This window comes from Passer montanus, unplaced genomic scaffold, assembly GCF_014805655.1.
Source record: "Passer montanus isolate IOZ18808 unplaced genomic scaffold, ASM1480565v1 scaffold10, whole genome shotgun sequence".
Classification (NCBI taxonomy): domain Eukaryota; kingdom Metazoa; phylum Chordata; class Aves; order Passeriformes; family Passeridae; genus Passer; species Passer montanus.
Window position 1 is genome coordinate 21,234,196 of NW_024356505.1, and position 22,102 is coordinate 21,256,297.

The window sequence follows — 22,102 nt, forward strand, 5'->3', positions numbered from 1 at the left end:
TTGCAGTGGGTGAGGTTTTCTAAACATTAAACATGTGGAAACAAAACATGATTATTTAATTTCAAGTTTATCCCAAGCATGAAGTAATACAGCAATTCCTCATGCTGCTAGGTTTAAAGTCTTGAAAGCTTGTGCTATAGTTGTGCATATTACAATGTATTATGGACTGTATATTTTAATCAGAATACTGAAAATACTGAATCATTTGCAAACCAAAATATTCAGATTTTGCTGAACTTTTGTAACTGGCAAAATGTTTTTCTATATTCATGAACTCTGTCTAAACATATACATCTCTCAAACATTTGATACACCTTTTTGTATATGCATGCTGAGTGCTGAGGAGGCATTTAATTTTGGCTTCTGGGCTCCCTTTCAGATTATTTCTGTGTGCTTGTATTCATGGGATAGCATTTTCATACATTAGCTATTAAAAAACCCTTTGAGGTCTGTAATGTATACTCAATTGACAGCATTGTATAGGGACTTCTTTTGCTTTGTTTTTGACTTAAGTATTTGCAGAATTAATTCCCTGTTTGCTGCACTATTTAGGTTTGGTGAGAGGATACTGCAAATTTAACAGAATGCTGCTATAGAGGCTCCCATAGTAGGATTGTCTTGCTGAGGATCCTCTTAAAGTAGGATTGTCTTGCGGTGGATCTCTGTGCTTTTGATAAATATTTTTATCCTGTATTTAGACACATCAGTAAGTTTCCCTCCCCCACCAAGTCATCTTCATTGCATGCTGAACAGTCCCAGCTCTCACCCTCTCCTTGTACTTCCAGTCTCTCAGTCACTGGCCCTTTGCTGGATTGTTCAGGATGTCCATGCCTTGTACTGGCCAGCCCAGAGCCTGTGCCCCAGCACTGCATGTGTGTCACACCAGTGCTGTGGAGAGACACCCGTGGTGTTCAACATATTCATCTGACCTTGACAGGGACTGAACAGTGAAACAGCACCAGCAGCAAAACACCCCGTTGAGTAAGCTTTTCAGGCCTGTGAAAAACAAAGGTTGGTAATAAAATGCTACAGAAAACCTTCACAAAACTTGACTGTACTTGACAGATTAAATGTCTTGTTAACAATGAAAAAATAATGTGATAGGGTCTAGTGCTTGTTACTCTTCAGTGATCATCCCCCCCATTAAACACCAGCCTCTTGTTAAAAGGAGTTTGACTGTTAGAAATTATTAGAGAAGAAACAGAAGGAGAGACTTCAGAAAGCATTCCTTCAAAAAAACCTCTTGCTGTTCCTGCATGTGTGCTGTCAAATGTTATGTGCTGTTTACATCCCACTGCATCAAAAAGAATAGAGCAGAACTGGGGATGTCAGAAACAAACAGCCTATCACATTACACCACTCCTTTATGGAAGGAATGTGGGTGGGTAAAACCAAATTGACAAGAGATTTTCTAAAATAGATTTTCCCCACATCTTGCACTGACTTTTCCAATAATTTTCTAGAAGAGAGTTTACTTTTCTCTGTCTTTGACCTTGGTGTCAAAAATATTGCTGGTCACTAAAAGCTGAGGTGGATGCTTCTTTCCTGATGGTCTCAACTTATTCAGGAGCTGCTGAGTTAAGTTTGACTAGAAAGCCCAGCAAGGAAGTACATTGCAATATGTGCCTTGGCATTGTCCCAGTATTTGTTCCTTTGTATAGCCTTATGTAGATATGTTAAGTTACAACATATCATTTCCACTTATCAGTGGAGCAACTAAGCCATAGTCAGGCTCTGCAAACTCTGCAGGCATGAAGTAGTTGCTTTTGGTTTTGTTTTGGCAAACAATAAATGCCAAAGCTGCTTCCATTTCCTTCAGTTTGCAATCAGCTTCTTGTAAAGAAGAGACAAGTCTTTTACTTTGCCTAGCAATGGTCTTTTATGACATAGTTTAGAAAAAGAGCCCTAAGAATGCTCCCAGAACCTCCTTTAGGAGAGGTAATTGGAAAATTCTGTATGTGTATTCCCACAGTTTGGGAAATAGATACATAAGAAGGGCACATGGATTAAAAGGACAAGTTACTCTTTGCTTTAATTTTTAATGACCTACTGAAATCTAGGCTTAGGAGAGAAGAGGTTCCCAAATTCTGCTTACATAATTCAGATTCAACACCACAACCAGCCTTACAGTGTAATTTTATACAAAAGTAACTTAATTGGAGAGAAAGGGAACATCAATTATGTAGGATTCTACATACACTGAGAAGGATTATCAAGGGTTTGAGTATCTGAATACAAAACTGAACATTCCTCCTGAAGTTCTAGGGGGAGATTTGTGTTAAGAGGAAAGGTGTTGTGTGTGTTTCAAACCTGGATCAGTTGACAGAGCCAGTTTACAACAGGGTACTTTACACTGACCAAGGCACAGAGATGTGATGGTCTTCAGCAAGGAAGTGCCCATGGACACTGATGGAGTGTAGGAAGACAGGTGGAACTACTGAAAGCAACTTTGGCCCTAGACAGCTTCATGAGAAAAAAGGAGTACTCCTGCTCTGTTCTCCCTAAATGAAGGAGTTCAAAAGATGTCGCAGGAGCCAAACTGCCATATGTAAGCAAGTGCCTGGGTTAACTGCTCTGAGTCTAAATGCTCTGCACAGGATAATCTTGATATGTTCAGGTTAAAACAACCTTCTATCAAAACTAGATTCCAGTAATACTTCTGTTTGATTAAACAGACATCCAAGCACTTGAAGCATTTCATAAAGAGGCATGAACCACCTGGAGATGTTGTCCATGAAATTGTTCTTGTGATTGAAGCTACCAAACCAGAAAAGAAAAATAATTTCACTGAAGCTGTAGGCTAAGTTCAAGAATAACAAATCACCAACTAGAAGGGCTGAGTTAAAAAAAAACTAATGTACTCTTCCTGAAGGTAAACGTGACTGTGTGGGTGAAAGAGAAACAATTGTCAAATACAAAATTCTGTTGTCAGTGATCACGAGATTGTGTAGTAGGGAGCACACAAAAAGAACTATTAAAACTACTAACTTTTGTAAAATTGTTTCTGCTTGGGCACATAATGCTCATCTTCCATAATTTTGGAGGGATGTAGTCTCCTATCTAACAGATATACCAATTCTATCTCTGTGAAAATAGAATAAAATTATCATTTGTCTTTCTAATTCAGTAACTTAAAGAGCAGTTGAAACTTCAATACTACACCTATTAATATTTTTCTTCTATTTTGTAGGACTATTTAGGGCCTTTATTAATCATAATAGATAATGTATCACCAACCACAATACATGTATGCTTTGTTTCTTGCATAATATTAATGTTAAGGTTGAAGGCTGCATTACATGAAAGCAAAGCTATTGGATTGGCTTGGATACCAAGCTGTAGGGGCCTCATCCAGCCTCTGCCAGGATGACTGAGATGATTGTCAGGTAGCACAGCACAGCAGCAAGAGAGGAACCCCAGCTTCATTTTAGGAGCTCAAGGAGCCACACACTTATTTATCCATTGTGTTTGCATCACATTTTCACAGAAAGTATTCTGCTCCCAGCAAAGCCATTGCCCAAACGTAAACCCTCCGCCAGTAAGTATTGTTTTAGTAAAGTTCATGTGAAAGTTAAGGGCTACTCCTCCCACAGATTTCCTACAGTGTGTGCCTCAGGGCACAGGCCACATGTCTACGTGGTAATCACTGTTTTATACGTGCTCTGTGACTTTTGGTTCTTAGCTACAAGTTCCATCTTTAGAACTAAAATGCCTAATTTTCTAGAAGAGAGTTTACTTTTCTCTGTCTTTGACCTTGGTGTCAAAAATATTGCTGGTCACTAAAAACTGAGGTGGATGCTTCTTTCCTGATGGTCTCAACTTATTCAGGAGCTGCTGGGTTGTTTGACTAGAAAGCCCACCAAGGAAGTACATTGCAATATGTGCCTTGGCATTGTCCCAGTATTTGTTCCTTTGTATAGCCTTATGTAGATATGTTAAGTTACAACATATCATTTCCACTTATCAGTGGAGCAACTAAGCCATAGTCAGGCTCTGCAAACTCTGCAGGCATGAAGTAGTTGCTTTTGGTTTTGTTTTGGCAAACAATAAATGCCAAAGCTGCTTCCATTTCCTTCAGTTTGCAATCAGCTTCTTGTAAAGAAGAGACAAGTCTTTTACTTTGCCTAGCAATGGTCTTTTATGACATAGTTTAGAAAAAGAGCCCTAAGAATGCTCCCAGAACCTCCTTTAGGAGAGGTAATTGGAAAATTCTGTATGTGTATTCCCACAGTTTGGGAAATAGATACATAAGAAGGGCACATGGATTAAAAGGACAAGTTACTCTTTGCTTTAATTTTTAATGACCTACTGAAATCTAGGCTTAGGAGAGAAGAGGTTCCCAAATTCTGCTTACATAATTCAGATTCAACACCACAACCAGCCTTACAGTGTAATTTTATACAAAAGTAACTTAATTGGAGAGAAAGGGAACATCAATTATGTAGGATTCTACATACACTGAGAAGGATTATCAAGGGTTTGAGTATCTGAATACAAAACTGAACATTCCTCCTGAAGTTCTAGGGGGAGATTTGTGTTAAGAGGAAAGGTGTTGTGTGTGTTTCAAACCTGGATCAGTTGACAGAGCCAGTTTACAACAGGGTACTTTACACTGACCAAGGCACAGAGATGTGATGGTCTTCAGCAAGGAAGTGCCCATGGACACTGATGGAGTGTAGGAAGACAGGTGGAACTACTGAAAGCAACTTTGGCCCTAGACAGCTTCATGAGAAAAAAGGAGTACTCCTGCTCTGTTCTCCCTAAATGAAGGAGTTCAAAAGATGTCGCAGGAGCCAAACTGCCATATGTAAGCAAGTGCCTGGGTTAACTGCTCTGAGTCTAAATGCTCTGCACAGGATAATCTTGATATGTTCAGGTTAAAACAACCTTCTATCAAAACTAGATTCCAGTAATACTTCTGTTTGATTAAACAGACATCCAAGCACTTGAAGCATTTCATAAAGAGGCATGAACCACCTGGAGATGTTGTCCATGAAATTGTTCTTGTGATTGAAGCTACCAAACCAGAAAAGAAAAATAATTTCACTGAAGCTGTAGGCTAAGTTCAAGAATAACAAATCACCAACTAGAAGGGCTGAGTTAAAAAAAAACTAATGTACTCTTCCTGAAGGTAAACGTGACTGTGTGGGTGAAAGAGAAACAATTGTCAAATACAAAATTCTGTTGTCAGTGATCACAAGATTGTGTAGTAGGGAGCACACAAAAAGAACTATTAAAACTACTAACTTTTGTAAAATTGTTTCTGCTTGGGCACATAATGCTCATCTTCCATAATTTTGGAGGGATGTAGTCTCCTATCTAACAGATATACCAATTCTATCTCTGTGAAAATAGAATAAAATTATCATTTGTCTTTCTAATTCAGTAACTTAAAGAGCAGTTGAAACTTCAATACTACACCTATTAATATTTTTCTTCTATTTTGTAGGACTATTTAGGGCCTTTATTAATCATAATAGATAATGTATCACCAACCACAATACATGTATGCTTTGTTTCTTGCATAATATTATTGTTAAGGTTGAAGGCTGCATTACATGAAAGCAAAGCTATTGGATTGGCTTGGATACCAAGCTGTAGGGGCCTCATCCAGCCTCTGCCAGGATGACTGAGATGATTGTCAGGTAGCACAGCACAGCAGCAAGAGAGGAACCCCAGCTTCATTTTAGGAGCTCAAGGAGCCACACACTTATTTATCCATTGTGTTTGCATCACATTTTCACAGAAAGTATTCTGCTCCCAGCAAAGCCATTGCCCAAATGGAAACCCTTCTCCAGTAAGTATTGTTTTAGTAAAGTTCATGTGAAAGTTAAGGGCTACTCCTCCCACAGATTTCCTACAGTGTGTGCCTCAGGGCACAGGCCACATGTCTACGTGGTAATCACTGTTTTATACGTGCTCTGTGACTTTTGGTTCTTAGCTACAAGTTCCATCTTTAGAACTAAAATGCCTAGATGAAAATTACTGTTGGCTGGTCACAACTCTGGAGCTCAACACAAGGCCATGAATTCAGCAGCAGCGTATCCACCCATAGTCCAGTGATACAAATATGAAACCTACCTACAATTTGTCATGGGGAATTGCCAAGCTAGAGGACAGAAATGGTTGAGCTCAGCTCCCTCAGCTGCAGGGCATCAAAACCTGTCCCCACAGAATCCTCTGATATCCCTTCTGCTGTTGAGTCCATTTTGCAGGTCTTCATTTTGTCTTCCATTTTCTTAATATGAGAGAGATGAAGAATTTTCAGAGACGTTGCTCTTGGAGGTCCCACTCTTCAGCTATGTCCATCCATAAGAAGCTTTCTGGAGAATTAATCTTTTTCCCTGTGTTACTGGGTGATGTTCTGAACACAAGAAAAACAGGACAGTGCAACCATTCAAATATGTATAAATGAAGTGTAACACTTTAGCAACAGTCATTGCCTGCAGATCCACTCTCTTTTGAGACCTTACACTCAGAATTCTTGTTCATCTGAATTATTTTTTAACATTTCCCAGTATAATAAAAAAATGAACTAAAAGAAAAATACTTAGTGTTTACTAAAGGAAGTTGTTCCATAGCTCTCTGCAGGTGGAAGTATAGTACTTGAATTGCCAGCAGCATTGAATTTTAGAAAGGTGTATTCTGATGTAAAATGAATTGTCCCTTTTATATTAAAATTTATTGACAAATAAGGGAAATGGCAAAAAATACTCTTCGATTGATGTACCTTGTAGGAACTCAAAAAACCAAAACAATGTAAAGCATTGTTTCCCTCCTTATTCCTATAAGGATTTGACAAGGAACACAGCTAAGCTTCATTGGGCTCAATGACCATCAAGGCCTTTTCCAACCCTGGTAATTCAGATAAGGTAAAACAGCCCACAGAAGAGGACAGGTCCATGGATTATGCTGAGGCAGCACAGGGACTTGACAGTGAAAACCTTGTGGACTGCAGAGAAAGGAAGGAAAACATTTGATTTAAGGAAGTTACTCTGGTTACTGTAAATATAGGATTTGTTATTTTTATTTTCTTGAATTGTTAATAAAGAAATAAGAAGAAAGAAACCCAGAGGAATTGAGAGAGTGGAGAGAAGCGAGATTAATCACTGCACTTGGGATTAATCACTGCAACGCACTGAACACAGGCACACATCTCATCTTTGTGACTGATTTAACACTGATTTAAGATTAAGATTTAACACTGTATTACCAATCTACTGCTAATTTCTGAGCATTTTGAATTATTGACAGTATCCCTTATCTTTAGCATCTACTCCCTTAAGGCTGATTGTTCTTCCTTGTATTTGAAGAGGGCAGAACAGAGGCTGCAGGCCACAACAAGTCTGTCTGGTTCCTGCCCTCACAGGTCCCACTGCATTAAAAGTTGTCAATACCTGACTTTCAAATCTGTTACATCTTAAATCAAAGCCTTTCATAAAGTTAGAATAATGTGCCTAGTGCAACATTATGTTCATACAAACGACAAAAAATGGAAAAGATCAGTACATTTAAACTTAAGGCCACTTACAGCTCTCATCCTTCACAAGCAGCAGGAACCACTAAGCCCTTGAAATTCAGGCCATACAAGCACATCTCTCTGTGTTTGGAGCTGACTGGCTTGTAAAGTTTAGGGCAGAAAACTTCATTGGTATGTGGCATTTCTCCCATTCTGCTATTTATACATATTCCTCATTATGCTGAGACTGTCAATACATAAAATAATTTTTATTTCCCTTATTGATTTTTCTTCATTTTATTTGCCTGACCATTTTTTTTTCTTACCATCATTAATTGTGAAGACTGAAAAAACAATTTAAAATAAATTTTATGAGTCTAAGCTAACAGGCAAACAAATATTAACAGTGTGAAACTCAAATCATATGTCAGTGTTGGCTTGCTCAGGAAATGCAGATATACTTCTGCAATGAGAATGCCAGGATGGCAAATAACATTAATTTTTGAATTTGCATCAAATTTTCCAGGAAATTTACGCCCTTATATAAGTAAGTTTAGCAGAAATCTACACACATAGCCCACATTTCAGATTCAGATTAACAAAATTCTCATAAAAGGTGACTGTTAGGGTTCCTCTTTGTGGATGAGGGTTTAGTCTGGAGAAATCCATGTAGAACACTCCTCTCCATGTAACAGAAAACTGTTAAGTGCATCATTGACCATTTTAGTATTTAGGTGAAGCTAGTCTTAAATTAGTTAATAAGGAAATAAAACCAGCAGTCACAGTTAACTAAATTAAACAGTCATATAAAATGCTGGATGATTGTATCTTTTAAACTCCTCTTCTGGAAAATAACTTAAAAAGTAAGAATGAATACTAAAGGCAACTTTCAGAAGCCAAAGATGACATGAAACTTGTGGTTTTGTCCCAAGATGAGCAATAATGTCTGAAGAGCAGAGCACCAAAATGATGCATCAACTGGAATGAAAACTTCCACTTCCAAGGTCTGATAGATCTAAAAAAAATAAATATCATAATCTGTAAAATAAACCGGCACATTTTACAATTTTTAAAACTTCTTGTAAGGGCTTTACAAACTGGAGGATACACACAAAATAACTAGTCCAAAGTATTCCTTAAAAACTATAAATTATTGGCTACAGTTTCTTTAATGGAGATTGCAGGAGTAGGTCCCACATGAGTCCATATATAGCCCTTCTCTGGCCTTGTAGGAACAGTAGGGAAGGGAGATGATCGAGATTTGAAATATTCGGAAGGTGCATGACAAACAAATTCTAAATATTCCATTTTTCTTGGGAGATCTTCTTCTGGTCCTAGAAAAAAAAATTCAAAGACAAAACTTAAAGGCATAAAAATAAATATGTTGAATAAAAATATGCCACAACAGCCAACATTCCCTTACAGAATTTGCCTTTGCAATCCATGACTTTCCTAGGAAGGTAGCCTCCTGTATTAGGCAAGAAACCTCTGCCTTTAATTTTGCTGGGCTGAACTTCCCCCCCATCCCATTTGAAGCATTCTGGTATTTGAGTGAAATACTGTAGTTAATATATTTAAAATACATTCTATTTGTGTCCTGCCTGTTAGAAGGACTTTTCTGAATTACTAATGTTATCATCGGTAGCAGAACAGTCTCTATGCCAGTGCTTGCATGCTATGTATTTTAAATACCCAGGATAAAGATCAAGTAATTCAGGTCACTTTAGAAGAAACAACTTGGACTGGTATATCAGAATCAAAGTTACTATGATATAAACCTATCAATAATTTGATCTTTAAAGCTGCACAACTGTAATTGTACCCACAAACACTCAGATAATCACAGTACAAGATAATCACACACTGCAATAGTGGTAATCATATTATATACACAAGATAAATAAAAAGTGTTATTACAGTAAATTAGATGTTTACAAGATCAGAGTCTAAAATGCAGAACGTGCATAAAGTACCTGGTGAAGCTAAAATGTTAATTTAAAGAACACAACTCTGCTTTAGCATAGGCACATCCAAGTAGCTGCATGAAGTGAAGGCTTAGAGATTACCTATGATATAGGATGCTGGGTCAAAGCAGTCTTTGGGGCTGGCTTGTGTAGGAATGAGCCAGGTTAGTGCAGCACTCTTTTCACAGTATTGGTCCTGAATAAACCCACGGATCTGAGCGTAGTACGTTCTTCCATCCTGCTCATCAACCACCGAAACAACATCTCCAATCTGGTAGTATACACCCTAGAAGACATACAAATGACACTGAAATCAAACAACCTGGTTTTTGTCAGCTTCACTTCACATCCTGATTCATATATTAAGTATCACTACCCTAAATTATCCTAATTTATGCCAGTCTTGAAAGGTAGCTAGAATTCAGCCACATGCAAAAGAATGGTGGCATATGAAAGAAAGGTGTTTGTTTTTGAAACAGACAAAAAGAACACTAACAACCCCAAACAAGCCTATTCACAACAACACTGCAAAGCATCAAAGTAGCAACCTTCTACATAAGGAGGACAGAAGCTTTGACATAGTTCTCAGGAATTTCTGATAAAAACAAACACACAAGACAGTAATTATTTTCTGAACTGTCAACAGCAAACAAGAGATTCATCTGGAATACCAGACATGAAGCATCAGGTCCCTGGAGAGTATGGAATCTCAGGCCACCACTGGCTGTGCAGTCTCCCACTGCCTATTCTGACTTTTTTGGGGAGGAAAAGGGGGAAAAAACATTCTGTTTGCTTGTACTGCTGGGAAACAAAAGCAAGTTTCAGAACTTTAGAACACCAACACCTTGGCAGGCTGGTAAAGCTGCTCTCAAGCATGAATGTCAGAAGGCTCCCTCTTGCACCACTGCAAGTGCCAACAGATCTTGTTCCCAAGGGACTGCTTGCACCAGCTCTCAAATGGGAGCCAGCTGAAATACTGGGGCACTGCAACCCACCCCCTCTATGGGAAACATGTTCTGCACCTAAGGTAGGAAATATCACACAAATCTCATGACCTCTGCACAGTGCAAGTTAAGTTTAAAAATGCTGACAGCAATTAATTAAAAAAAGAGCCTGGGACAATGGTAACTATTTAAACTGCTTAGGTAAACTACCTTGCAAGACTTAACGGCAATAACTATGGTAAATCCGACACAGCTGATGGGCAAGGAAAAACAGTTTCTGTGACTGTACACCTAGTGCTTTCACTGTCCATGATAATTCTTGGCACTGGAAACAGAAACAGGATAATCATTTTTGCCGATAGATTTGCATAAACCATACCTTATAAAAGATTGATTCTGCTGTAATTATAGTTGATACGGACTCAGGAGCCTTGATGGGCTAAGAAAATAATATAGAAATAGAAAATCAAGAGCATTAAAACAAATCAACCGTAAAGTTCCAGAAATAGTTTCTCCTTTTAGACAACATACAGATACATTATCTTCTAAGAAAACCAGCAAACATTATTACTTTAAAGCTCAAAGCAGCAGAGCTAACGTTTTCACCGCCAGGATTTTTTGTGGAGAAGGAGTGCCGAACTCCCATGACCGGTTTCTCTTCCACTCCTCCCGCGGGCTCCGTGTCCGCCCCAGCCCGGCCCAGGCTCCCGCCCCAGCCCGGCCCCGGCGCTCCGCCTTACGTTTTTGAGCTTGAAGATGTGCCTCCTGCCCTTGCCCTTCGTGGAAACCTTCTTCTCCGCGGCGGGCGCAGACTTGTACTTGGTGTTCCTGAGCCGCGCGGAGCGGCGGTGGATCTCCTGCTTGCTCTGCGGGGAACGGCAGGATGAGCACAAGGGGGACGGCCCGAACACCCCGGCCCCAGCCCCGCCCAGCCCCGCCCGGCCCCGGCGGCTGCATTTCGGCCTCCTCACCTGCTTCCCGCCGCCGCCGCCTCCGCCGCCGCTGCCGCCGCCGTTGCTGTGCTGCGCGGCGGCCGCCGAGGTGGTGGCGAAGGCGGCGGGGGGCGGCGGCGCCGAGCGGGCCGTGCAGTTGTTGCACAGGATCTCGCCCTGCCCGCCCTTCTTCCACATGGAGGAGGACGTGCTGCGGCACACGCTGCAGGTGGGCTTCAGCCCCAGCGGCATCCTGAGGCCGGCGCGGGGCCCGCGGGCCCGACAGCGAGCGGCGGGAGCGCGGCGCCCACAGCGGCCCCGGCGCCGGCCCCTNCCGGGCCTGCCCTCTGCTGGCGGCGGCCGTGCCCCGGCCCCGGGACAAACGGAGCCCGGCCCCCTCAGGGGCTGCTCTGGCCTCGGCCGGAGCCGCGGCTCAGAGAGCGGTGTCCCGGCGGTGCCGGCGAGGGACGGAGGCGGGCCGGGGCCCGACGGTGCCGCTGGGGCTGGTGAGCCTGGAGAAGGTCGTGTGGAGACCTCGCAGCACCTTCCAGTGTCTGAAGGGGACCTGCAGGGAAGCCAGAGGGACTCTTTGTCAGGAACAGCAGTGACAGAACAGGACAGGGTACAAATTGAAAGACGGAGCATTTATATTAGATATTAGGAAGAAATTTTCTACTGTGAATGTGGTAAGACACTGAAACTGGTTGCCCAGGGAGGCCTCAAACCTGGCAGTGTTCAAAGCCGTGCTGGATAAGGCCTGGTCTAGTGGGAGGTGTCCCTGCTCATGGCAGGGGGCTGGGACTAGATGATCTTTAAGGCAGCGTCCAGCCCCTCACATTCTGTGATTCTGTGCAGCAGAAGCCATCTCTGGTGCTGTTCCTGTTTGCAGGGGATGCCATGTGCTGTCATTCAAGGATTTATAGCTGTCACTCTTCTAGCTCAACAGAAAATCAGGGGACAGGAGATGGGCTGCAATGATTGTCCTGATTCAGGAGAAAGTGTTGGTGGATGTTACCCTCGACATATGCCAGTTTTGGCCTTCATTTAGATAAAATATTTAGAAAAAATCATTTGCTTTGAAGGTGGTGAGGCACTGGAACAGGCTGCCCAGAGAATTTGTGGATGCCCCATCCCTGGAAGTGTTCAAGGTTGTGTTGGGTGGGGCTGTGAACAACCTGGTCGAAAGGAAGGTGACCCTGCCCATGGCATGGGTGGTTAGAATTAGGTGATCTTCAAGGTCCCCTTCAAACACAAACCACTCTGTGATTCTCTGCCCCTCTTGCATGAAGCCTCAATCATGTATCACATGCCTTTGTGAAGCTTTGAGAGCCAAGTCAGTAGTTTAAAAGGCTAGGGAATGAACACATGCCTTTGTGAAGCTTTGAGAGCCAAATGTAGGAACCATGGATCTAACATGTGGTTCCTCACCTACTGCCACTCACATGGCTGTGGGCCATCCCCTGTAGATGTTTTTCTAGTGGGATGTTATGAAAGAAATGCTCAGTCATGCATGAGCATTTGCAGTCTCTTAGTTCTCATATTCAGTTTCTGTCCTTAGGGTTTATTTGAAGCTTCTTTGGTCCAAATGAAATTGATTTTTGTCTTGTCCTCAGTGGACACAAAGAGCCATAATTTGCAGGGATTGATTAATAGATGCTCCCCTAATGCAGCATGCAGTGGATACAGGGTGTGCCTGGGTTGCTACTGGCTCATGGACAGCTGTGTTTAACCTCTTGCTTGCCTCTTTCACACCAAATTTGACTTTCTTGTCTCAGGTGCCATATTTATTCCTCAGTTTTGGTTTAAATCCTGATTTACCCTCATCTCTTTTCAAGCTGTTTATACTTATCAGGTGCATTTTTTTTGTATTCTCTTTCTTTAATGCATCTTTCTGTAGTTGTATTTTGCAGATCAGTGATCCCTCAGAGCCCTTAAGCTCTTCCCACCACTTTTTTTTGCAGCTTCTGCCTGCTTTGTTCCTAACCTCAGCAGTCCCCCACTGCTGGGCCCCTCTCACTGCCATCACGTTGGCATAGCTTCACTAGGCTGGGTAGAAACAGGCTAGAAATGCATGACAATGTCCATTTCTGTCAAGATAAGTACCTAATACTTTGTGAAGGTTTTTATTTTGTGAATTTTATAAGATTTATTGTTAATGGATAGCAAATAAAAATTGCAATAGTTGTTTTTTTCAGTTCCAGTTCTGCAGTCTTCCTGACTCCTGGCTTCTAACCCCTTGGTCTTTCTGAAACCATGTGCAGGGTCTTTTCTGTGTGTGGTTTACATATATGTGTATACTCTTAATTAAATATGCTCCTGTATATTGTTGTTAAGTTATCCACTGTGATTATTCCTTCTGCTTTTAAATAATAACTTGAATAAAAAACCCCAGATGAATAAAGCTTAAGCTTTAAGAACCCTAATCTGAGGTGGTAGTGTAAGATAATTAAAAAATGGTTCAGACAACCATTTTTATGTTGTCAAAAAGTTTTAGTTGAGTATATCTTGACAAGTGTGGTTCTGTCATTTCAATGGAACCCCAGTAAAACACACCTTGAGATTACAGTGTTCTTGGTATGATTATTCTGTTGGCCTTGTGTAAGACCAGAGAGGCAGGGATTGCTGTCAGTGCAGTCTGATCATCCCTACCTCACCTGGAAGGTGACACAAAGAACAGTGGTTGTGATGTTTTGTCAGAAATTACACCCAGCATGTCTTTTATCGTGGGCAGTAGCTGAAATGTTCTGAGAGTTGCTGAATACCTGGTAGTTATGGGTAGGAGAGGTGGGGCTCAGGACTTTACTTAAAGTACTTTCACTCCAGAGGATCTCAAGCCTTAAAATGTCAGTCCCAAATTTTGAGCATCCTCTTCAGTTTCCTGATTCTCCTTAACAGAACTAGCCTCTTTTTGGAGCTGGAGTGGGCTGACTCAGTCTGAGGCCTGACTGGAAGTACCTGATGCAGCTGAGGCATTTTGCACTGTGTAAGCTCAGCTAAAGTTGCAGAGTAAATGCTTTCTTCCAGTTAATGTGTATTTTCAGTTTATTTTATTTTTACCCCAGTAAGAGAAAGGGCTGCCCTTGGAGTCATCAGAGCCCGTATCTGCTCTGTGAAACTTCCAATGTAGACTCCACAAAGAAGTGGAGGAAATAAAATGTTGGCACCGCCTGTGGAGGGGGACTGTGTTAGACACTCTGGCTGTCAGTACAGAACCATTTCTCCTCAGGAGCTCTCAGTGAGTAGTTTTTATTGAAAGTGATACAAATCAGCACACACTGCTCATTTCCTGCTTCAGTAGTTGAATTGTTCTGCAGTGGATTTAATTGCATTGCTTCCTTCTAACTTCTTACTGCTACCCTACAGTCAGCTGGCTCACAGCTGAGGAATTCTTTACTCTTATGATGTGTGTGTCACTGTTCCACAGACAGCTGCAGAGGATGCACATGGACTGCTTCTCCAGAAATATTTGTGTTGTAAATGCATGAAATCTGGTATAAATCTGACGGACTGGTGCAGTCTACATTTTCACACAGTTCTGTTCTAAGGTTCTGTACTTAACAGCTCTCCTGTGAGAAAAGCAGCTTGTATTCCCTTAATTCCCAGAGCCACAACTGATGCTATTCTTCAGATGTGTTGCACAGTTATTACTTGCATAAGTAAAATGCATCTGTCTTTGCAGCTTTTGGGTCTTAATTACTCATTTGAACTTATAGTAGAGCCAGGAATTCACCCTGGATTTTGTGAGGTCTTTGGTTTTTGGCCCTCACGAGGGACATTGGTAGGTGAAGCAATGGCAGAGATGGCTTTACAATGACCATGAGTACTTGGTTCTTTCAAGGCATGTTAAAGCTGTCTCTTGAGCCAGACAATTGCTTGTAAAGAAACTGGCTCTCATTGTGTCCTTGTTTTGGCTTTCCTTGTCTCCACCCTCCCTATTACAGCGGGATGCCTTCTGTGCTGAGGCACTGGAACAGGCTGCCCAGAGAAGCTGGGAATGCTCCATCACTGCTCCATCTGAGCAGCTTGGTCTAACGAAAGGTGTCCCTGGGCATGGAAGGAGGATTGGAACAACATGGTCTTTAAGGTGCCTTCCAACCCAAACCAGTCTGTGATTCCATGATCTTGGCATGCTTGGTGGAGGAAGCTGATGATGTTACAGTAACAATGAACAAAATTGTTTAGTGTTATTAATGTAACAGAGGCACTCCGGAATTTCCAGGTAACAATGGAAAGTGGATATTAAGTGGCACTTAAGTGGCACTTAAGTAACACTAATTAACAGAATCTTTCACAAAAATTAGCCCCCCCTCTTTGGCACCACTACTCATAGTGACGAGGCACTCTACAAAGAACAAGTGCACAATATGGCTGTAGCAATTAAGGCAAATTCTATTTTAGATTTCTTTTCAAAGCTTAATGATACTTAATGGTACTTTATATTTACAAATCAAAACATTCAGCTTACTATATGGTGTCCAACTGATCTGGCACAGTACTGAACATACCCTAAAAATGTCTGTCAGCAGTCTCAAGGACCTGCTACAGTAAGTCTTAAGATGTAATGAGACAGAACGGAATTAGTTTAAGTAATAAATGTTTAATCAAAGAATTTTACATATTATTAACAGCATTCATTTGGCCAAACATCTACATGGTTGTAGTATCCTACCTGTATATAAAGTGGGAATGTATCAAGTATAGACTATGAAAGTGCAAATAACAATTCAAGGTTAGAGTAATTTTTTTACATTATAAAATTAACAGGTTTACAAAATAGTCTTGCCAAACTTTTATTTTTGAATTGTAAAGTCAATGACTATGGTGTTAAAATAAGTACCAAGAAAATACAAATTTAATAGTCTAATTTCATGCTCATAAGAGTAACACGGAAACAATGGATATACTGCACAACCTAACCAAATTACATAAAACCAGAACCCACAAACTTCACTATCTTCACAGAGAGCACTCTTACATATCTTACTGCAACTTTGCAAGACATCTCAATGCAATACACAATCTTTTTGTGAGAATCTTTCTATTCAGAAATTACCATTCAAGGAAGCTATGTGAGTTAAACAACTTTCAGACCAATTCATGATGACAGTTCATGAAGGACCATTTTACTTGAAGGACTTTATACCTATAGGTATTTTTCAAAGGCTCAATATTATGTCAGGAGCAGGGTGGCTAGAGGAGAAGTTGGAAAATTATTTAGACTATTCTAATTCATTCTCTCTAAAGATCCTTGAAAATGGACAAGGTTTTTATTGGGTAAGGGTAAAATATTCTTATTTCATTTTTTACTAATATGAACCTTGTAACTGCAAGGTTCCAAAGCTGGATTTGCATGAATTAGTTACCAAAACACTCACTTGAACTCACAGTAATCAATACATAAACTTGGCTATCATGACACTTGCCTATACACACTCAGTAGTAATAAACTTTTATATCATATCAACAAATCTCTGGTAACAGTTAAGCAAAACTTAAAATGGAGTGTATGTACTTTGCTCATGTTATGAAAAGTTTTGATTATATGTAATTAAAACAGCCATTTGAACAACTTATTCTAGTTGTAATTACATACTGTACCATTGTATCTCACTAACTGTAGATTGATGCTTTTAAGCAAATCTAGAACCAGTATTTTTGTTTTTCACGGTACAACAACTAGGAAAAGGTTTTTTTTGTGGTTTGTTTTTTTTTTATTTTAATTTTTTTTCTTACACTAAACAGTAATCACACAGCAAATGAATATTGTGCAATTGAACAAATACCTAGTAGTGTTTTGTATATGCAAAAACACTGACTGAACGTTTAGTTATTTACTGTAAAGGCAAGGCCATGGGTGGTTTTATGGAGGTCTTTGCAATTAATAGCATAGTTACTCCAGAACAAACACTGAATTTGAATTACTTGTTTAACTGTGGCAACTATTCAGTTGGGTTAGGCAAAGGCACCGTTACATGTTGAGCAGGATGTATTATCTTTTAATTGTGGGACTGACTAATATATGAAAATTTTGTATTCCTATATTTTTATAAAATGTTATCATTAAAAGTAATTGCACTATTAGTGCATAAAATGCTTTGTAGAATTATGAAAACAAAGAACTATGATTGCACTTCCATTAAAGTGTCTCTTAAAATACAGCATAGCTGTTGCTAACTCACTGTATTTTAATATTTAAAATAACTGTTTAACAGCAGCATTAGGTTTTATTAACTTAAGATATAGGCTACATTTAATTAAATGCAGTCACCATGGCAACATATGCCAGTTAAATTTGGAGAAGCAATGCTACCCAGTGGTTTCTTCCATTGCTAAGAATTATGGGATTAGTTGGATAGAGTAACACTGCACTGTTTCATTAGGCTACTGCCAGTTAACTTTTCACAGTTTGGCACATTTGGACTGTAAATAGACATGAAAAAATCTTTGATTTTAAAGGGAAAGAATATCCCCTAAAACTTGTTCCTGGAGCAGTACTACGGAGAAGCATTAAATACCTCCGTTCACACTGCTAACAAAAATGAAAAACGAGTAAGGAAAACTTGTGGAAAACAAAACCAAAATGCAAATGAACTGCTAGATGTTATTTTGGTGAAATTATGAGTTCTAAAAAATGGAATAAACTATTTCTTAGGAAAACAAAACAAAACAATCAGTGTAAGCCTTTAATCTGTACTTTCAAGTTAAGGATCATCAACCTAAGGCTAAACAGATGCTGCATTGTATTAGGAATGTGGAATACAACCTACTTATTCCTTTCTCTTGAGAGCAAAAAGGCAAATACTACCTAATTAAATGCAAAGGATATTCCTTGAAAGGTTCACATCATTATGAAGAACTACAATTCAAGAGAACTCCTAAATATCCGTTGTTATGTCAGTGGTTACAACTGAGCTGCAATTATGTGGATCAAAGCCTCCATAATGCTTACTCCACATACTGTACCATCTGTCACTGCTATTCCTTTACTCCAGATTTAGTTTTTATTCATACCAGATGCACATGTTCAGTCCATTCCCTTGAGGTTTGAGGAGTCTGACTTGAACTGTCTCCTGAAGCATCTAGGGTGCTTGTTACCTCCCTGTTATTATCACCAATTTGTGATACTGTTTCACTTGGAATAATGTTTTCTTCAGAAGTGCTTTCCTCTGTTTGGGTTCCTCTGCCTTCATTTTTGAGTGCATCCTCAAACAGTGCATGCTCTTCCTGAGGCTCCAGCCTTGTGTCTGTAAGATTTGGTTGCCCTGCTGACCCATCTTCAGTGCTGGGTTGCTGTGACTCCTCATCTGTTTCTGTACTTGTTGAGGGTATCAGGGCAATACTCTGTGGGTTCATGTCATGAAACCAGGCCATAATGTTTCCAAGCAGATTTTCATTGGTATTGGGATCTTGACTGCTGGAATCAGCATCGCTTGAAGTTGAGTATAATCCACTTCTTGTCTCGCTGCAGGGGTGGGAATGAAGACGATCGGCTGAGAAGGGATCATTGCCTGCACCCAGTCTCATCAGACTGTCACCAAGTTCTAGCAGCTCAGAGCTGCTCAAAGCACCCCTTGGGTTGTCTATGCTTATGGGAGCAGAGTCCAGTCTTGTAGGCAAAGAGGTACCTATTGCTCCTAAAGATGCCTCATTATTTAGAAAGTCTCTAGTTTCTTCATCTATGGCCAAGCCAGATTCTTGTAATGACAGCTGAATAGCTAGCAGGATGTTTGGGTCATCTTCATCCAGAGAACTCAGAGCCTGTGGAAACACATAAGGTTGCTCTCAGAATATAACTTGTATCTTGTTACGTATTTTGGATGAAAAGTAATTTTGGCTCAAATCTGAAATTCATTCATTATTCCTACATGTCCTTTACCAGAATCAATATTTACCAACAGAGCTGACAACACAATTTAAAAGCTAACTATTGTTATGTCAGTGATTGTTTAGCAATTCTTACCATTGTGAATGTGTAATTTGTTGTCCTAGATTCTCCCTTTCTCCTTGAAGAATTAAGAAAATTTGCAGAGAAAAAATGACACAGAAAGGCAGAGCAGAGGAGAGCAAGCAAAGCAGAGAGAATGGAAAAGAGAATAGGGGAGATACCTGAAGAGAATCCTGGTTTTCAGAGCGACTGACAGGGGTATAGTCATGAAGCGAAGAGCTGTGCAGAATACCCATAGAGGCTGAACTCACCATGGAGGTGCCATGTCTTCTACTGCTGCCACCTTCCTGAGTGTCTGTTTGGGCAACCAAAACAAAAGCGGTTGAAGAACCAGCAAGGAAGCCTCTACTATGACTTACTGACAGAATCTCTTCCTTCCTTCTGGATTCTAGTTGTGTAATTTTACTTCTTTATTCACTCTAAATGAAAGAGTCCAAACTACTCCTGCCACATCAGCTCTTACACAGTGGTGAAACACCAATCCCGCTGTTTTAGGAGTGACTGCCTGGCTCATTTGTCCTTTCTGCCCTCAATACCCTTCTCTGTGAAAGCATGGGCTATGCCATTGGGAGCATGGGCAGCAGGGGCAAAGTGCTTCTGAGGCACATACATGATTTATGGAAAGCCCTGAAAACGACTGCATGTGGACACAAATACAGGATGCATTTACAGGTGGATTACAAATGACGTTTGCCCATTTCTCTGTTCTTTCAAAGACAAAACCTCAGCTATAATGCTAACATTATAATAATTTTTACTGTAACATTGCAGCACAATTAAGAGTAGAGTTGTTAGGGAATACTTCAGCAATTACTGACATTGCTGTTTTCTTAAAGCCAACAAAAAATAGAAGTAAGATTCTGTTTCCAGAAAAAAACTGCTCTGTAATAAAAATAAATGTAAATCTTTTGACTTTGGAAAATGGAATTTTCCACTCCAAAACTCAAAATGTGATAGACTGAAATAAAATAATATTCTCTTGCATGCTTTAACAGTGTGCACTTGGCCATCACTACTATATCCAAGCATTAAGTCAACATCCAGTCCTTGAACTAACAAGATGGTTTTGCATTTTATTTGCAATAGGGAAGAACCAAAGTTCACAAAAATTTTGATTACTGTTTCTAAAATAAAGGATGCATGTGAACCTTTCTCCTCAATCAAGGATCTTTCCTCTTGGTTTTAAAGAACAAGCTATGTGTTAAGTTCCTGAGACACAGCAATGAGAGTTTGTGCAGCATGGCTAAGAGACTGGCACACAGACTGGCAGCTCTGCAGAAGCAGAGTCACGGTATGATTTGGGCTCAAGCAATTTCTGTACCTGTGCTAAGGTTCTGGCAGAACTGAGCCAGCCCAGATAGCCAAGGCACAGAGAGACCTTAAGGGACTGCACTACCAGCTCAGGCCAGCTTCTTTTCTGGCTTTGCCTTTGCCAATGCAGCCCCTGAGCAGAGTTTTGGAATACAACCTTAGGACGCTTTTCCACAGGCCTGTAGCCTCTACATTCTATGCACAACTGTTTCTTTTCATTGGTGTAGAAGACTTGGTGTATGTATGAGTGACCTCCAGAATTTCTTCAGAAAAGCAAACCTGCGCTGGACAGCTGAGAAGTTGTTAGTGGGAAGATCAATGCATTTCTCTTTTAGAACAGCAGCAGCCACAGTGAAGTCAACAACACTTCTAAGATCACATAAAAAAACTGCAGAGACAAGCCTTTATGTTGTATCCTGGAAAATACAGCAATGTATTTGAAACTTCTTTAAAGTGTATCCACAGAAGAACAAACACTGGGTCACTACTAGTGATTTCTGAAGCAGGAAGAGCAAGAAGCTGGCCCAGAGAGGTCCGTACCTAATGTACTCTCACTGGGGTCATCGGGGTCTGGAGTGTTACTCAGCAGACTGTGCATGTCTCCACGTCGACGCTGTCTGTGCCTCCTCCGATACTGAAATTCAGCATATTCCTGCATAAACCAAAGGTTACAAAACACAGGGCAGCATGCAGTACTATTTTTCTGAGTAACAAGCACCACATTTTCTATAAAAAATGTGTGATTTTATATGCTTATTATAAAATCACCTGCTTTCAGAAAAATGAATTGCAAGTTGTATCATGCGACGCTTAACATAAATAACAAAAAGATCCAAGGTAATCCTAGATCTAGAAAACAATGAATTAGCAAAAAAAAATAAAATTACATGTACTACCAACATTTTAATACTTGCAATCTCCTTTTTTAACAATTCCAGGAACACATTTCTTGTTTAAAATCTTTGATGCCAAACTTTGTATATGCACCTATTGACACACTTTTTAATAAATGCATACTCACTGATTTTAGAACATAAAAACAATTGATGTGAATTAGACCAATAGATTATCTCAGAATCTCTGCTGCCAGCAATCGGCAGTAGAAAAGAACCTTGAAAAGACAACAGAAAGCTGTTAGACATACACTGGGACTTGATAGATTTTTCTTAGCCTCCAGGACACTATGGCTCCAGAATGTCTTAAGCCACATCTGACACTCTTCTACTGGACAGTCTATGATGGATTTTTATTCCATGTTTTTTTTTAATTTTTATTACAAATCTCCTCTACTTCTGCTTAACTTGAGCTGCTAACAAGCCATACCGTATGGATTAGAACTCCTGCAGCCTGCATTTCTCATATTGTGTGTGCTTAGACAGTTTATATAGCATTTATGGAAAAGACTCTTGATCACAGCAAGCTAACATCCCAAGGGTTAACTATCTTAATACTTGGATCAATTTGCATATCTTTCCTAATATGAAGGAACTAATTTTGTGCTTGAAGGGAAATTTTCAGGTATCTTTTCTGGTATGTCCAGCTGACAC

General features: G+C 40.2%; 2 protein-coding genes across 6 annotated transcripts in view; both read right to left on the reverse strand.

Annotated features, from left to right (window-relative positions):
* Positions 1-7,707: 7,707 nt before the first annotated feature.
* GATAD1 (GATA zinc finger domain containing 1) lies at positions 7,708-11,638 on the reverse strand. Its single transcript, XM_039706356.1, has 5 exons — positions 11,339-11,638; positions 11,108-11,233; positions 10,747-10,806; positions 9,526-9,709; positions 7,708-8,793 (listed from the first exon to the last, which is right to left on the reverse strand). The coding sequence occupies exons 1-5, from the start codon at positions 11,549-11,551 to the stop codon at positions 8,603-8,605; spliced, it is 774 nt and encodes a 257-aa protein (XP_039562290.1). The 5' UTR covers positions 11,552-11,638; the 3' UTR covers positions 7,708-8,602.
* A 4,238-nt stretch (positions 11,639-15,876) lies between these two features.
* Positions 15,877-22,102, reverse strand: part of ANKIB1 (ankyrin repeat and IBR domain containing 1) — an 85,554-nt gene continuing 79,328 nt past the window's right edge. For 3 of the 5 annotated variants that reach the window (XM_039706271.1, XM_039706286.1, XM_039706279.1), the window contains exons 18-20: positions 21,096-21,207; positions 19,406-19,539; positions 15,877-19,057 (exon numbers count right to left, since the gene is read on the reverse strand). In XM_039706271.1, coding sequence (XP_039562205.1) covers positions 18,305-19,057; positions 19,406-19,539; positions 21,096-21,207 — 999 coding nt within the window. In that variant the 3' untranslated portion in view covers positions 15,877-18,304. The remainder of the gene's footprint in view (positions 19,058-19,405; positions 19,540-21,095; positions 21,208-22,102) is intronic. The other 2 variants (XM_039706294.1, XM_039706301.1) reach the window with 2 other exon arrangements.

What these genes read in the sequence shown, in the direction of transcription:
- GATAD1 (XM_039706356.1), bottom strand. Translation starts at nt 11,551, where the DNA reads ATGCCGCTGGGGCTGAAGCCCACCTGCAGCGTGTGCCGCAGCACGTCC. An exon ending in GCGGCGGCGGCGGGAAGCAG is followed by an intron (nt 11,234 to 11,338) that starts GTGAGGAGGCCG and finishes CGTTCCCCGCAG; the next exon opens with AGCAAGCAGGAGATCCACCG. An exon ending in CAGAATCAATCTTTTATAAG is followed by an intron (nt 9,710 to 10,746) that starts GTATGGTTTATG and finishes TATGTCTTCTAG; the next exon opens with GGTGTATACTACCAGATTGG.